General features: G+C 43.4%; 1 protein-coding gene across 1 annotated transcript in view; it reads left to right on the top strand.

Annotated features, from left to right (window-relative positions):
• UBA6 (ubiquitin like modifier activating enzyme 6) overlaps positions 1-15388 on the top strand; it is a 101730-nt gene that overhangs the window by 25691 nt on the left and 60651 nt on the right. The window contains exons 12-17 of the mRNA XM_044304561.1: positions 1239-1315; positions 2694-2760; positions 4071-4214; positions 5412-5479; positions 6823-6901; positions 7730-7810. Coding sequence (XP_044160496.1) covers positions 1239-1315; positions 2694-2760; positions 4071-4214; positions 5412-5479; positions 6823-6901; positions 7730-7810 — 516 coding nt within the window. The remainder of the gene's footprint in view (positions 1-1238; positions 1316-2693; positions 2761-4070; positions 4215-5411; positions 5480-6822; positions 6902-7729; positions 7811-15388) is intronic.

Raw genomic sequence — 15388 nt, 5'->3', positions numbered from 1 at the left:
TCTTCTTAAAGGGAACCTGTCACCAGGATTTTGTGTATAGAGCTGAGGCCATCTGCCGCTAGCACATCCGCAATATCCAGTCCCTATAGCTCTGTGTGCTTTTATTGTGTATAAAAACCGATTTGATACATATGCAAATTAACCTGAGACGAGTCAGAGCTTGAAAATATGACTCTTCTCTGGTCACACAAGTAAGATATGACTCTTATATGTTCATTTGCATATGTATCAAATCGTTTTTTTTACACAATAAAAGCACACAGAGCTATGGGACTGGGTATTGCGGATGTGCTAGTGGCCATCTAGCAACCCATGTCCTCAGCTCTATACACAAAATCCCGATGACAGGTTCCCTTTAAAGGGATTCTGTCACCTCTTTTTAGCCTATAGAGATATAGGACCGGTATATTGCGGACATGGTAGCGGCGATCTAGCTGTGCATGTCCGCATCTCTATAAGCTAAAACGAGGTGACAGAATGCCTTTAAATTACTTTGATTTTTATTAGGGTCCTTTTGAATAGAGCTAAACCGTAAGTGGACACCCATTGAGTCTGGATACTGCTTCAAGAAGGCACATGTCACTGTTTGCCATGATGGCATCTTTAAAGGGGTTATCCAGGAATTGCTAATCATGGCCTATTCTTAGGATAGGTCATTAGTATCACATTGGTGGGGGTCCTAGTCCCGGCACCCCCATCGATCAGCTGTGTCAGGGAGCTGAGGCACTTACTGGAGCTCCCGGCATCTCTCCAAGCACAGCGCTATACATTGTCTAGTGGCAGTGAATGGTATTGCAGCTCAGCCCCATTAACTTGAATGGGGCTGAGCTGCAACTAGCCCATGTGACCGAAGTACAGTGACGTCGCTGGCCTAGAAGAGGCTCCAATGCTCATGGATCGCCTGCCTCTTCTAACAGCTGATCAGCCAGGTCCATCACCCATGGCGGATCGGATTTTGGCGTGGAGTCTGCACCAAAATCCTGTAAGCAAAATCCGCTGTGTGAATGGGCCCTAATAGGCAGAATGGTCATAAAGTACCCAAGACAAAGTTGTCAAAATCACCAGGCCACTAGTAAGCTCACCTGCCATTCAAAGCTGAATCCTGCCGATGACTGACACACTCCCTATTCGCAGTAACAATGTGGGGGGTATCCTCGCAGTGCTGCGGCTAACAGGTCAGCATAATCATGGTGGCAGATTCCATTTAAACATAATCTTCTTTTCTTGTGGATTCTCAGGCAAGTTTAAGCATCCACTCTGCAATGCTGGCATTGGATCATTTCCAGGAGAAGCACAGTCGTCTGCCAAACATAAGGTAGTATAGATGAATGTAACACTAGTCTCTGCGTTAAACGCCTTTACATCTGCCATGGTTCTGTGATGGTGTCATTCACCATATCCTCGGCTTCGTCGGCTGTCACATATGAATATTGATGGATCTCCTCACCCACATTGATGGATGCATTGAATATTTATTTATTCATTTACTTATTTCTTTTCTGGCATATCAGCCCCTACAGGGACGGCAATCTAGATGAGGCTGCTGGCCATCACAGCAGAAGGGTGGTATTATATGACACCCATTTATCTGGGGACAGATTTATGAAGACTGACCACGTGTTGTCCTAATGGAACACGATTTGTCATAAAATAGATGTGGGACCTGTCAGGTGAATGAAGGGGACATGACCTTTGTTCACTGAATTTGCAGAGGCTTCCCATTGAATTCAATGTTCCAGTATTAAAGGGTCACTGAGCTTTCTAAAAGCGTTTGATATGTCATAGCGACATATCAAAAGTATTAATCGGTGGGGGTCTCAGTGCTGAAGCACGAGGAGAGAGAAGCGCATGCATATCATGCTCTCTTTCCTTGCTATTAAAGATGAAATCGAGACGGGACCATAGCCTTCTATTGAGCCCATCTTCTGCAGCAAGGAGAGAGCGCGTGATATACTTGCACTTCTCTCTCCTCGTTCTAGGGATTGGTAGGGGGTCTCAGAGCCCACTTATCAAAGCCATTAATATGTCGCTTTGACATACCAAAAGTTTTTGGAAAGCTCAGTTTAGGCCGTTTTCAGACGAGCGAGTGTCACGCTCCGGACTCGCAGCGCAGCACCCGTCCTGAACTTCCAGCACTGCCGGGGTCGCCTGCATTCTCTTGATAGGTGACGGTACCAGCGGAGGGACGTACATTAATTAGACCTCTAGTGTGTATTCATCTTCTAGCACTGTTCTTTGTATATTTTCCAGGAGCGATGACATACCGCACAGTGCTGTCAGCCTCATACCTCAGCGGTCACATGCCCTACATGCTAGCATTACTGCTGATGCCAGTGAATGGCTACAGTGGTTACGTGGGTGTACTGCACGTCATCACTGCAGGAAAATATACAGACACCGTCAGGGAGGTTTTTGCAATTGGCTCTTAGTGCCGTAGCTGGGCTACAACCAACATGGCCGTTTTTACTTCTACCCCAAGATTACCGCCCTAACCTTTTCTAGACATCTGAATACCCATCTACCTATGCAGCGCTTTCTCCCCTGCTCTCTTTTTGGCCTACTTGCTTATAACCATGTTCATCTAATTTTAGATTTCTTTCTGCTGATTTTATAGAGTTGTTTTACTACATATAATGTAAGATTTATATGTAAAATTTGGGGGTATGATAATGAGGTGAATTTTATTTCTGTAGGTGCCTTCAGGATGCCGAAGAGATGCAGACTTTAGCGGCATCTATACATGAAAATCTGCAGAGTAAAGTAGGTTTCACAGCCTAAAGACGGCTTCCCAGGTTAAAGGCTTTATTGTTTTGATCATTTTATATCTGCAACCCTTGATTTTTCCCTGTTACACATCAAGTCATTATTTGTAAATGTAACTCTGGCTTGGATGCATTCAACCTGATTTCATAGAGCCTGTCAGGGATGGTATTAAACCAAAGGCCCCTATACTCTAGCTTACACAGCAAGAAATTATCAGAAGCTAACTGTTCATTCCTGATAATTGCCCGTTCATTACAGGAGGTGATAGCTGCCTTTATATACAGCAGTCACCTTTGTATGGGGATTAGCTAGATAAAGGGCATCTGTCAGCAGATTTGTACCTATGAAAATGTCTGACCTGTTACATGTGCGCTTGTTCCCATGTTGATATGTGCCACATTGCTGAGAAAAATGAAGTTTTAATATATGCAAATGCAACTCCAGGAGCAATGGGGGCGTTACAGTTACACCTAGAGGCTCTGCTCTCTCTGCAGCTACTGCACCCTATCCACTTTGATTGAGAGGATCTGGTATGATGTTTTCCCTGCCTGGCCCTGGCAGAGGGTGCGGCATTTGCAGAGAGAGCAGAGCCTCTAGTTGTAACGGCAACGTCCCTGTTGCTCTTAGAGGCTTATTTGTATATATCAATACTTCATTTTTCTTAGCCAGTTTCATAGGTACAAATCTGCTGACAGATGCCCTTTAACTAATGTCCTCATCCACATTAATTGTTTCTGGGAAGCAGATCGCTGTTTGCACTGTGCTATCTTCTGCCCAGAAATGATAATTTAGGTGACTGCACCAGCTATGCTTTCACCCAGTGGATGATTGTTTGCTCTTTCATTGGGTGATCGGTGGTAGCTTTACACAGAGCAATTATTAAAGGGGTGTTCCTAGGAACAGCTGATCGGCAGGGTTTTCCGGGTGTCGGACCCCCTCCGATCATATACTGATCCTGAGGATGGGTCATCAGTATAAAACTCCTGGAAACCCCCTTTAAATGACCTGGCAAAATGGTTATCGGATTTGGAAATCCCTATCTATTTATAATTTCTTTCTGTCATTGTAATGCATGGATAAACCAGGTCCTCCATTGTGAGTAACTCGCTAATTACATCCATAGGACTAATAGACATTATGTAAAGCAGACAACCTCTATTAAGGATAGTTTGATGTGGACCTGTACCTTATCTGTAATATGTAGCTTATGTTAACCTTTCCTCTTTTTAATGAAGATTGAAATATGTGTACAGCTGTAAAATTAACCTATCTTTACCCAAACAAATCTTCTCTGTTCTAAATTTCAGCCCTTACTTGACAAACACTTGCTGAAGTGGTTGTCCTGGACAGCGCAGGGTTTTCTGGCTCCCCTTGCAGCAGCAGTGGGTGGAATCATCAGCCAAGAAGTCCTGAAAGCTTTATCACAAAAGTTTTCTCCTTTACAGCAATGGGTGTGTATTCCCAGCTCCTATTTGTTACTTAATTTTTTATTTATTTATGATTGATGTAAAAAATGATAAACTGATAACATCATATATCACTAAGTGTATGACAATCTCTTTCTAAAAAAAAGCTAGAACCAGCCTTGTACCTCATATACAACCAGAGATATCTCCATTCAATACTCTGTTCTGCTAGATGGATGGAATGGCAGATCGAGCATGCACTCTGCTGTTCTTTTCATTCTTATTTGCTACATTCACGCGTGGCAGTCCAACAGAATGAATAGAGCAGCAGTACACATCCTTGACCTTACTCCCCATCAGGATCGGAGCGAACCGCAAAAAATCAATTAGTTATGCCCTATTTGGTGTTTGGGACTGCAGGAATGTGCATAGACCGGTGCTTGTTCCTATAGTGTGCCCAGTGGTGAACTTCCTCCTCTGGTCTTTAGAGGAGGAAATTTCTACTGGTCATGTGCCGCACAGGTTCAAGCATTGTAACTTAGTGCCTTGGAGCAGCATGATGATACCTAGTATAAAGGACAGGAGAGGTGAGAACTGATTATCTATCACCACTAGAACACCCTGCTTATCACTGCTTTTAGCATAAGGACAGGAGAGAACACAGGAGAGGGGAGAACTGATCCTCTATCACCACTAGAACGCCCTGCTTATCACTGCTTTTAGCATAAGGACAGGAGAGGGGAGAACTGATCCTCTATCACCACTAGAACAGCCTACTTATCACTGTTTCTAGTATAAGGACAAGAGAGAACACAGGAGAAGTGAGAACTGATTATCTATCACCACTAGAACACCCTGCTTATCACTGTTTATAGTATAAGAGGCAGGGGAGAACACAGGAGAGGTGAGAACTGATTCTCTATCACCACTAGAATGCCCTGCTTATCACTGTGCTGGATACATAAGGGCATTAGATTGATAAAACATAAAATATATTTATTATTTAACATTTTTAAGACTTCTAAATTCATATAAAAGTTAATAAAAAAAAATTTTTAAGCTGGAGTATGAGTCGGTTCATTTCTACTGACTCCACCCAAACCTAGTGATGGCATATCGCTAGTATATGCCATCACTTTATGATTGGAGATCAATATAAAAGCACTAGGACTCACTTCTACTAGAGGTTTATATGAAATTATACTATTTTATATTGAATATTTATTTTTATTTTTTTCTAAGCTGTTTTTGGATGCCATGGACATTGTGAATCCATTAGATGAAATTAGTCAAGAAGAATTCCTTCCTAGGTATGCCTTTTTCTAACTGAATCTAATTGTGTGCTAAACGTGTGTTGGCATTGAAATTGTGTACATCATAGAGCTCTGTATTAAAGATAAGCACATTGTGTATCCAGCCTCTTACTCCACTACTTTAAAAAAATAAAATTATAGTTATATGGAAAATAAAAAAATGACAAATATTCTAATTAAATAAGTCTAACATAAAAACTGGATTTAAACAATAGATAATTTTCTTATTACTCATTCCTTCTAAGGACCTTTTACATGGGCGGACAATCAGGGCAGTTACCAGAAAGGAGTGTTTCTAGGATCTCTTGTTCCTGAAAATTGTTTAAAGGTGCCGCTGATCACCTGATGAACGAGCATCGGGTGAATGCATTGATGCTGCACACACCTAAACTATCATTCCAGGGCTCTAGATTGTGCTGTGTAAGTAGCGATCTGCTGCCCAGAAACAGTGATTCTCTATGGAGACGAGCAATCACTGGTCCCCATACAGAGGAGATGATTGCTGCATGATAATTACCTGACAAGCAGGCAATTTTGGGGAACAAATTGCTTGTTCTTGAGAATTGCCTACCGAGTCCATCATGGAAAGGGGTCTTGAGAGAACTCAGTCCCATTTGCTTTAATTTGCATTTCACGAAAACTGTGCTATACATCTACAGTACATCACTTCACATCTGCACTTTATTGCTGATCATGAATGGTTTATAAGTTTCCTTATGTTTTATCATTTCTCTTTAAAAAAAATAAAAAAATAAAGAATTTTGCTGACTTCCCTTTATAGCATTGCATTGTGCAAGCTGAAATGTCAGCAAGACCAAGCTTTCCTTGAAAACACCGGAGCCAAGGCTTATTTAAATTTGAAATCTGATTGCGTTTTGTACCTTGTGTATTTCAAAGAGATTGTTTACCCCTTGGGGCCTTTTGGGCAGACCCCCCAGCATTACCAGACTTGCAAAGAGAGTGATACTTACTGATCCCAGTTTCTGGAGTCGTCGCTTCCCCTGCACTGCTGCAGCTCTCGGGTATCCCCGCGTGAACATCCTGTTGCTGGTCACTTGGCTGCTGCAGATGACTGGCTGCAGCAGAGATGCGCCACGGCTGCAGCAACCACCCTGCATCAAAGTGGATATTGACTGAACCCAGTAGTGTGGATCAGGTAGGTATCACTCCCTCCGTATGTCTGGCCACGCTGAGGAATCTGTCTTAAAGGCCCCCAAGAGTAAACAACCCCTTTAAGTCTCATTACAGACCTTGTCATTGACAGTATAAATGAAAACGTGTAATTATTAAATCTTCCCTGGTTTTGTATTAATTTTCTCCCCATTTTATTTCATATGCAGGGGTGATCGATATGATGCCCTTCGAGCTTGCATTGGAGAAACTTTTTGCAGGAAGATTCACCGTTTAAATATTTTTTTGGTGAGTACCCTGTCGGTCATGGCCGTTTCATTTTAGGAAAATTATGTATGCACTTGAGCATTAGATTCAATAGCTGAATCCAAAAATCCAGCATAATATCATACAGCAGGTCATTAAGGTTTCAGTCGGACCGAACCTTGGGACAGTGGAAAGAGAAAACATTTTTTTCATGGAATTTTGAGAATATTTCCACTCTCTTTTATGTGGAGATTTCATCCTACATTTTCTGGGGAAACAAAACCTGAGGAGAAAGGGGCATTGCTAGATGCTGTTGTAGATGGGCTGGGGCTTTAATATGGATTCCTGTATATACAGGATGGAAGATTTATATATGGATTGTGTCGTCTGTTTAGCAGGACCAATGCACTTTAATGAGGTTAAACTTTATAGAATCTCTTTTTCTAGTATCCATATGAGCTTGAGGTATTAGACCGGACTCAAAATGATATGGGCTAGTACTAGTATATGCATGCTCTCATCTGTCCAGCATCCTCTGGCGAAACGTTTAGGTTCAGGATAGGTCATCAATATCAGATGGTCGGGGGTCCGACACTCAGAACCCCCGGCAATAAGCTGTATGAGGAGATGGCGCACGCAGTGTGCGCGTGCCGTCTCGCGTCTCTCTTCCTGCTGCTGCTATGTGTATGGCAAAGCAGCAGCTGATCGGCAGGGGTTCCGGCTGTCGGACCCCCGCCGATCTGATAATGATGACCTATCCTAAGGATGGGTCATTAGTATTGAAAGCCCGGGAAACTCCTTTAAATGTATGGAATTTTAATGGACCTTTTATTTGCTTGGTTTGATTGACTGATTGCCCTCTATCTGCAGGTTGGTTGTGGTGCTATTGGCTGTGAGATGTTGAAAAATTTTGCACTTCTAGGGGCTGGCTCTGATACACAAAGAGGTTTGGTAAGTACTCAGACCATGTACAATAATTAGGAAAGTGGTCTTGCATGCCCGCTGATGGCATACAAGTAAGAGTACACAATGTTCTGTACCTACCACCATGTGGAATGAAGAGACAGTGGGTATGCCTGTTACCCCTACTCCATACTCCTGATGGGTAGGGACATGGATTGGATTCCACTATTCTAGCTGCGCTCCACAGATCTAAAGTTTACGTTCTTAGATTGTCCCTGTAATCCATAAGTCAGGTTGATAGCTGTCAGCTAAACTAGTCTTTATTTGATAGTTTCTGGTTTTATATGGACAGATCTACCATTTACTACCAGAGACTGTCTATTTGCTTCCTAGTCAACATAAAGGTGAATATCTGACCCTATAGCCAGAATATTAGAAGCCATTTTAATCTTATTTGTAACTGTGGAAATGTTTGGTATCTATGAGCAACATGTAGGCATGTAAGCCACAAGACCTAAAAAGCCAAGTTCATGCATGCAACATACATTCATGGCTCATATAAAAAAACAGTGCTTTAAGGGGTACTCCACATTTAATGAACACATTGATTTCTTTAACAAATAGGATTTTGAACAATTTTGTCATTTACATCTATTTAAAGTTTTTCTTGCAAACCTCTATAATATCTGTGCAATAGCCTCTTTCTAAAAAAAAAAAAGATAAAATGTTATGGCCTGTTTATACAGGGTGGCCGATGAAAAAGTGGCCCGCCTCCAATGTCTCCAAATCAAACTGCCTAATAGTAGATCTCTCTTAGTTGTCCGTAGTCACCTATCAGAGCTCAGCTCTCATTTTGTCAGAGCCCTGTAGGAACTGAAAGCTGAGCTCGGATTGGTTGCTATGGGCAACTAAGATTTATTATTCAGTTTGATAAAAAGTGGCCTATTGCGTCAGAAAGATGGTGTTCTCCCTGGAACAGCAAATAGTGATTTGTGGAAGGCAATGGCAAAGCAGATCAATTAAGGAAACGCAAGAGACCTTTGCTGACAAGTACCCAGGAACAAAAGCACCAGCTAAACGTTGTATCCAGAGCCTGGATGAAATGGCACACTGGCTCTGTAGCAAACATGAAGAAACCGAGGCTGAAGTTGTGCATAAAATTTAGCAGAAGCAGCACCCAAAAATCAACTTGAGGACTGTCAGCAATTTGGTGCAACACGAACGACGTGTCAGCGAGTGCTGAAATCTCAGAATCTGAAACCGGACCAAATAATGTGTGTGCAGGAACTGAAAGAGTCTGACGAAGATAAAAGTGTAAATTACTGGACTTTGCTGTAATTGCTGTCAGACCTTTTGACCCATTGCTGTACTTCATGACGGACGAAGCTTGGTTTCATTTATCATGTCCGCTGGTCCGCTGAAAATCTCCATTTGACTCACAAAACGCCAATAAACAACCAGAAAATTGGCGCTTGGTGCGCAGTGTCAGAAACGCCAATAGTAGGCCTAATTTTCTTCAGTTCAACTGCGAATACCATAATTTACCTGGACATCTTTGAACAGTTTTACAACCAACGAACACCAGAAGAAAAAATGTCCTGTTTTTTCCAACAAGATAGGGGAACATGTCGCACCCCACAGAACTCACTGGCACGGATTCATGAAATGTTTACAGAGGAGCGAACTGCGAGCAAGGGGTTATGGCCACCACGTTCTCCAGGCTTGTCCACATGCGATTTCCTGGATGAACTCAAGGAAGACATCACAAACACCATCCGCAGCATCACAAGCGGTATCTGCCAACGTAATCCGACGTGCCCAAAGATGTATAGACGTGAACGGGGACCTCTTTCAGCATCTTTTGTGACTTGTGGTTAATTAAAAAACCTTATTCTGCTATCGCTGGAGGCGGGCTACTTTTTTTGTGGGCCACCCTGTAGCCCTGTGTAATGCATCCATGGAGAGCTGAATAAAACTAAACATCGCATCAGTCATGCGACCCTCAGACATGTCATGTGACCTTTTGGCTTTCAGTTAACTGCCCAGATATCTAACAGGTGAGGAGAAGAACATATACAGTATATACATGATTGCTGCCTGCAGCAGCATGTGTTTCAGTCTCTGAGTAGAAGCAGATTTCTGTGTGTGTTGTTGACATTATCTAGAGACAGGCAGCCATTTTACAAATCAACTGGAGATAGGCGATCGTTTTACAACATCGTCTAAAGACAAACAGCCATGTGAATGCACACATGATGTAGTTACTATAATAAGCGCAATAAAAAATATTATTCCACCACTAATCCTATTAAGTTTTGGCAAGGATGTGTGCTGTGTGCTGATCCAGCATTTGCATGTCATGTAACCCTTTTGCTTACTGAATGTTAGGGGTTATATGATGTGAAGAGTGTCACATGACTGATGCCATGTTTCAGCTATACCATGGGTACATTACATCAGACTGACACATGGGCTATACCATTCCACTGTGCATATAGGGGTCAACTGAAAGAAAAGTGTTAATTTTAAATGCATGTACGGTCGTGGCCAAAAGTTTTGAGAATTACATAAATATTGGAAATTGGAAAAGTTGCTGCTTAAATTTTTATAATAGCAATTTGCATATACTCCAGAATGTTATGAAGAGTGATCAGATGAATTGCATAGTCCTTCTTTGCCATGAAAATTAACTTAATCCCCCCAAAAAACCTTTCCACTGCATTTCGATTGCTGTCATTAACCTGCTGAGATCATTTCAGTAATCGTCTTGTTAACTCAGGTGAGAATGTTGACGAGCACAAGGCTGGAGATCATTATGTCAGGCTGATTGGGTTAAAATGGCAGACCTGACCTGTTAAAAGGAGGGTGATGCTTGAAATCATTGTTCTTCCATTGTTAACCATGGTGACCTGCAAAGAAACGCGCGCAGCCATCATTGCGTTGCATAAAAATGGCTTCACAGGCAAGGATATTGTGGCTACTAAGATTGCACCTCAATCAACAATGTATAGGATCATCAAGAACTTCAAGGAAAGAGGTTCAATTCTTGTTAAAAAGGCTTCAGGGCGTCCAAGAAAGTCCAGCAAGTGCCAGGATCGTCTCCTAAAGAGGATTCAGCTGCGGGATCGGAGTGCCACCAGTGCAGAGCTTGCTCAGGAATGGCAGCAGGCAGGTGTGAGCGCATCTGCACGCACAGTGAGGCAAAGACTTTTGGAAGATAGCCTGGTGTCAAGAAGGGCAGCAAAGAAGCCACTGCTCTCCAAAAAAAACATCAGGGACAGATTGATCTTCTGCAGAAAATATGGTGAATGCACTGCTGAGGACTGGGGCAAAGTCATATTCTCTGATGAAGCCTCTTTCCGATTGTTTGGGGCATCAGGAAAAAGGCTTGTCCGGAGAAGAAAAGGTGAGCGCTACCATCAGTCCTGTGTCATGCCAAGAGTAAAGCATCCTAAAACCATTCATGTGTGGGGTTGCTTCTCATCCAAGGGAGTGGGCTCACTCACAATTTTGCCCCAAAACACAGCCATGAATAAAGAATGGTACCAAAACACCCTCCAACAGCAACTTCTTCCAACAATCCAACAACAGTTTGGTGAAGAACAATTAATTTTCCAGCACGATGGAGCACCGTGCCATAAGGCAAAAGTGATAACTAAGTGGCTCGGGGACCAAAACGTTGACATTTTGAGTCCATGGCCTGGAAACTCCCCAGATCTTAATCCCATTGAGAACTTGTGGTCAATCCTCAAGAGGCGGGTGGACAAACAAAAACCCACTAATTCTGACAAACTCCAAGAAGTGATTATGAAAGAATGGGTTGCTATCAGTCAGGAATTGGCCCAGAAGTTGATTGAGAGCATGCCCAGTCGAATTGCAGAGGTCCTGACTCTTTGCATAAATGTCATGTAATTGTCGATAAAAGCCTTTGAAACGTATGAAGTGCGTGTAATTATATTTCACTACATCACAGAAACAACTGAAACAAAGATCTAAAAGCAGTTTAGCAGCAAACTTTGTGAAAACTAATATTTGTGTCATTCTCAAAACTTTTGTCCACGACTGTATATTAGAAAATTGTTATTATTTTCTATTATATAAATAAAACAAAAAGAAAAACTGGAATACCCATTTTATCAGGACGTTTGGGAACAGAAAAGTGTCTACAAATTTCCTAGGATTCACGTGATACATAGTAAAATCTATGCGGTGTCGAATGTAGTGGTCTAGAAATGTGAGGTCTTGCTGAAGTGGTTACATTTTAGAAAAAATTATCTCCCCTGTTAGAGTCAACTGTAAGAAAGCTGTCTTTTTATGTGAAAAGAAAAATGAGTTTTGTGTGCCATAAAGAGTGACCAAGATTAGGCCCACAGTAGTGCTCCATTGTTCTGGTGGTTGCATGTTTTGTTGTACAGTCTGTGGCAAGATTCAGTAAAGCCTGTAATTTATACGTTTATATCTGTGCCATTTCTAACTTAAGACCACCTCCATGAACTGCTCTCAGTACATGGAGTGAGGTGTTATCAGTGATTAGTAGCATTCTCTGTGTAAGTGTGTATACATACTGTGACATAGTGAAGGGTATGGTCTGGGAAAACACGTATTTTCCTCCCAGCGTGTGCTGCTGGGCTGATTTGCAGCCAGGTGGTGTCAAACACCGGACTGTATTTTAGGTGCTGGTCCGGGCTTGGACAGCGCCTTGCTGTCCTTAAAAGACACCTGGGCTCAGCAGCAAAGTGTGTGTGCTGGGATCTGAGGCTTGTGCTGTACTGGAGGGCTGAGACCTGTTTTTAGGGGAAACGGGCCCCCTAAAAGTCTGCTATGGACTGCTGGAGGCAGAACTGCCAGCAAGGTGATTTTTGCTATGTGTACTTTCCATTGTGTGTGAACTAACACCAAGACTGCAAAGTGACGTTTTTGTTTTTGCCTTATGTGTGAATAAACACGGAAGTTTAATTTAAGAACTGGTAATTTGCCTCTGTACTGCGTCCCCATACCCTGTCTACCAGAGCGAATCCCCACAATTGGTGGAGGATGAGGGCACGCGCAGAGAGGCTGGCGTAAACGCCAAAATATTTTTGTTTTCGGGTATGTCTGGATGTACTGGATTAAACCAGCTAAATTCAAACCTGTGTCGCGTGACAAAATGGAGGCTGTTGTGAAAGTTCTCGTGGAGGCAGGAGCGTCCCAGAGTGTGTATGATGTCCGGAAAGCGGTCTGTGCGGCGATCCACAAGATGCCACCCTCAGATGACATTGAAACCTACCTACCGATGTACAAGTAGGTGGCCACAAGGGAGAATCTACCCCGAGATCAGTGGGCTGAGGTCGTCGCTCCGTTCCTGGCATCCGATTCCCAGCGGGTGTATTTCGACTTGTCGGACGATCAAGCAGCCGACTACCGTTAATTCAAGAGTGAGATTCTGGGAGTGAATGTGTTGGTCCGGGCCCAGCTGGTACATCAGTGGGGGTTCAACCCGGCTGAGCCCGTGAGACCCCAGTATTATAACTTCATCTCTTGCAAAAGTAGTTACAGCTACACGTGCTGAGCCCCACTGCTATGCTGGATCGTCTGTTAGCTGATATGTTCTGGAGGGCTTTGTCACCACCCTCTCCAGCACTGGATCGGCCAGGTGTCTCCTGGCAATGCCCTTGAGATGGTGGACCTGGTGGAATGCTATGAGGCTACCAGGAATCTAAAGGGGGGTTCTTTCGGGAGGGGGCCAGTCAAACCCCGGAAAATCTCCACCCCAGGCCCGGAGGTTTGAGCCGATAAAACCCGCCCAGGATGTACCCACTGCGGACCTAGCTCCGATAGTCTGCTGGCAGTGTCAGAAGCCTGGCCATGTAAGGGCTGACTGTCCCCATCGGGTTGAGTCTATGGACACTAACTATGGCTACTGTCAGTCGCTATATGCCAGGAAGCTGTGTGCAACAGGTACCCCAGAAACTCTAAATCACTTGTGCCAGGTGGAAGTGGAAGACACTCCAGCAGAGGCCCTGCTGAACTCAGGGAGTCTGGTGTCCCTAGTAAGGCCTCTCCTGGTACAGTCCGCTCCGCTGAGTATACTGGCTGGAAAGTCGGGGTCATGTGCATTAATGGGGACTTAGAAGACTATCCCACCGCCCTGGTGTCTCTAACCATGGGGGCCAGCAGTTGGACTCATGAAGTGGCAGTTGCCACAAACTTACACTATGAACTTATAATCGGGAGAGACTTCCCGGGTTTCCCAACACTTTGGCCTGCGAGGAAAATGACTGATACCCATGAGACATGGGTAACCCCAGCAGAGTGGCCTTGCTCCGTGGGGAGGCCAGAACACTGGGAACCCGACGCCAAAGGGTCAGCGGTAGGGGTGACCTCCACTTCGGTGGAAGAGGGGGAGACAACCCCACTGAGTGTAATGGTGGGAGACGTGGAGGACTTGCTGCCGGGGCCTGATCTGGCATACCTCAATGTCTCCAGGGATAATTTTGGTACTGCACAACACCGGGACCCAACCCTATTCCGAGCCTGGGAAAATGTATTAATAGTAGATGGTGAACCACAGCAAGCTGGGGCAGAGTCGCGTTCCCCCGTTTTGTGGTTCATCAGGATATGTTGTATCAGGTAAACCAGCTGGTAATTTGCCTCTGTACTGCGTCCGCATACCCTATCTATCAGAGCGAATCCCCACAATAGATAGCTGTACAGGGGGAAGGTTTTATCAGTGATTGATAGTATTCTTTGTGTAAGTGTGTATACATAGCTGTCGGTCACTGATAGTTATATACGGGGAAGTGTTATCAGTGATTGATAGCATTCTCTGTGTATATACATAGATAGCTGTCAGTCACTGATAGCTGTACACAGTGGAGGTGTTATCAGAGATTGATAGTATTCTCTGTGTCAGTGTGTATACATAGCTGTCAGTCACTGATAGTTGTACACAGGGGAGGTGTTATCAGAGATTGATAGCGTTCTCTGTGTAAGTGTGTTTACATAGATAGCTGTTAGTCACTGATAGCTGTACACAGTGGAGGTGTTATCAGTGACTTATAGCATTCTCTGTGTAAGTGTGTATACATAGATAGATGTCAGTCACTGATAGTTGTACACAGGGGAGGTGTTATCAGTGATTGATAGTATTCTCTGTGTGTGTATACAGATAGGTATCAGTGACTGAGTTGTACAAGGGGGAGGTGTTATCAGTGATTGATAGTATTCTCTGTGTCAGTGTGTGTATACATAGATGTACATTGGGAGGTGTTACCAGTGATTAATAGCATTCTCTGTGTAAGTGTGTATACAGAGATAGTTGTACACAGTGGAGGTGTTATCAGTGATTGATAGTATTCTCAGTGTGTATACATGTCAGTCACTGATAGTTGTACACTGGGAGGTGTTACCAGTGACTGGCATTCTCTGTGTAGATAAGTGTATATACAGAGGTAGCTGTAAGCTGAGAAGAACAGTAGTAGTAGTAGTTAGTAGTAGTGTTTGTGCACTGAGTTTTGCTAATTTATTTTTAGGGTGGTGGGAGGATCAGTATGTTTTCACAGAACAAAATACACATCACACCAATCACATTTTATTTTGGGGTCGGTATATTGATGACATTTAGGTTTTTTGGGGGATGGCACTGAA

The sequence above is a fragment of the Bufo gargarizans genome, chromosome 1 (genome assembly GCF_014858855.1).
Source record: "Bufo gargarizans isolate SCDJY-AF-19 chromosome 1, ASM1485885v1, whole genome shotgun sequence".
Classification (NCBI taxonomy): Eukaryota; Metazoa; Chordata; class Amphibia; order Anura; family Bufonidae; genus Bufo; species Bufo gargarizans.
The sequence above is the reverse complement of the archived record's forward strand: the minus strand, read 5'-3'. Positions and strand labels throughout refer to the sequence as shown.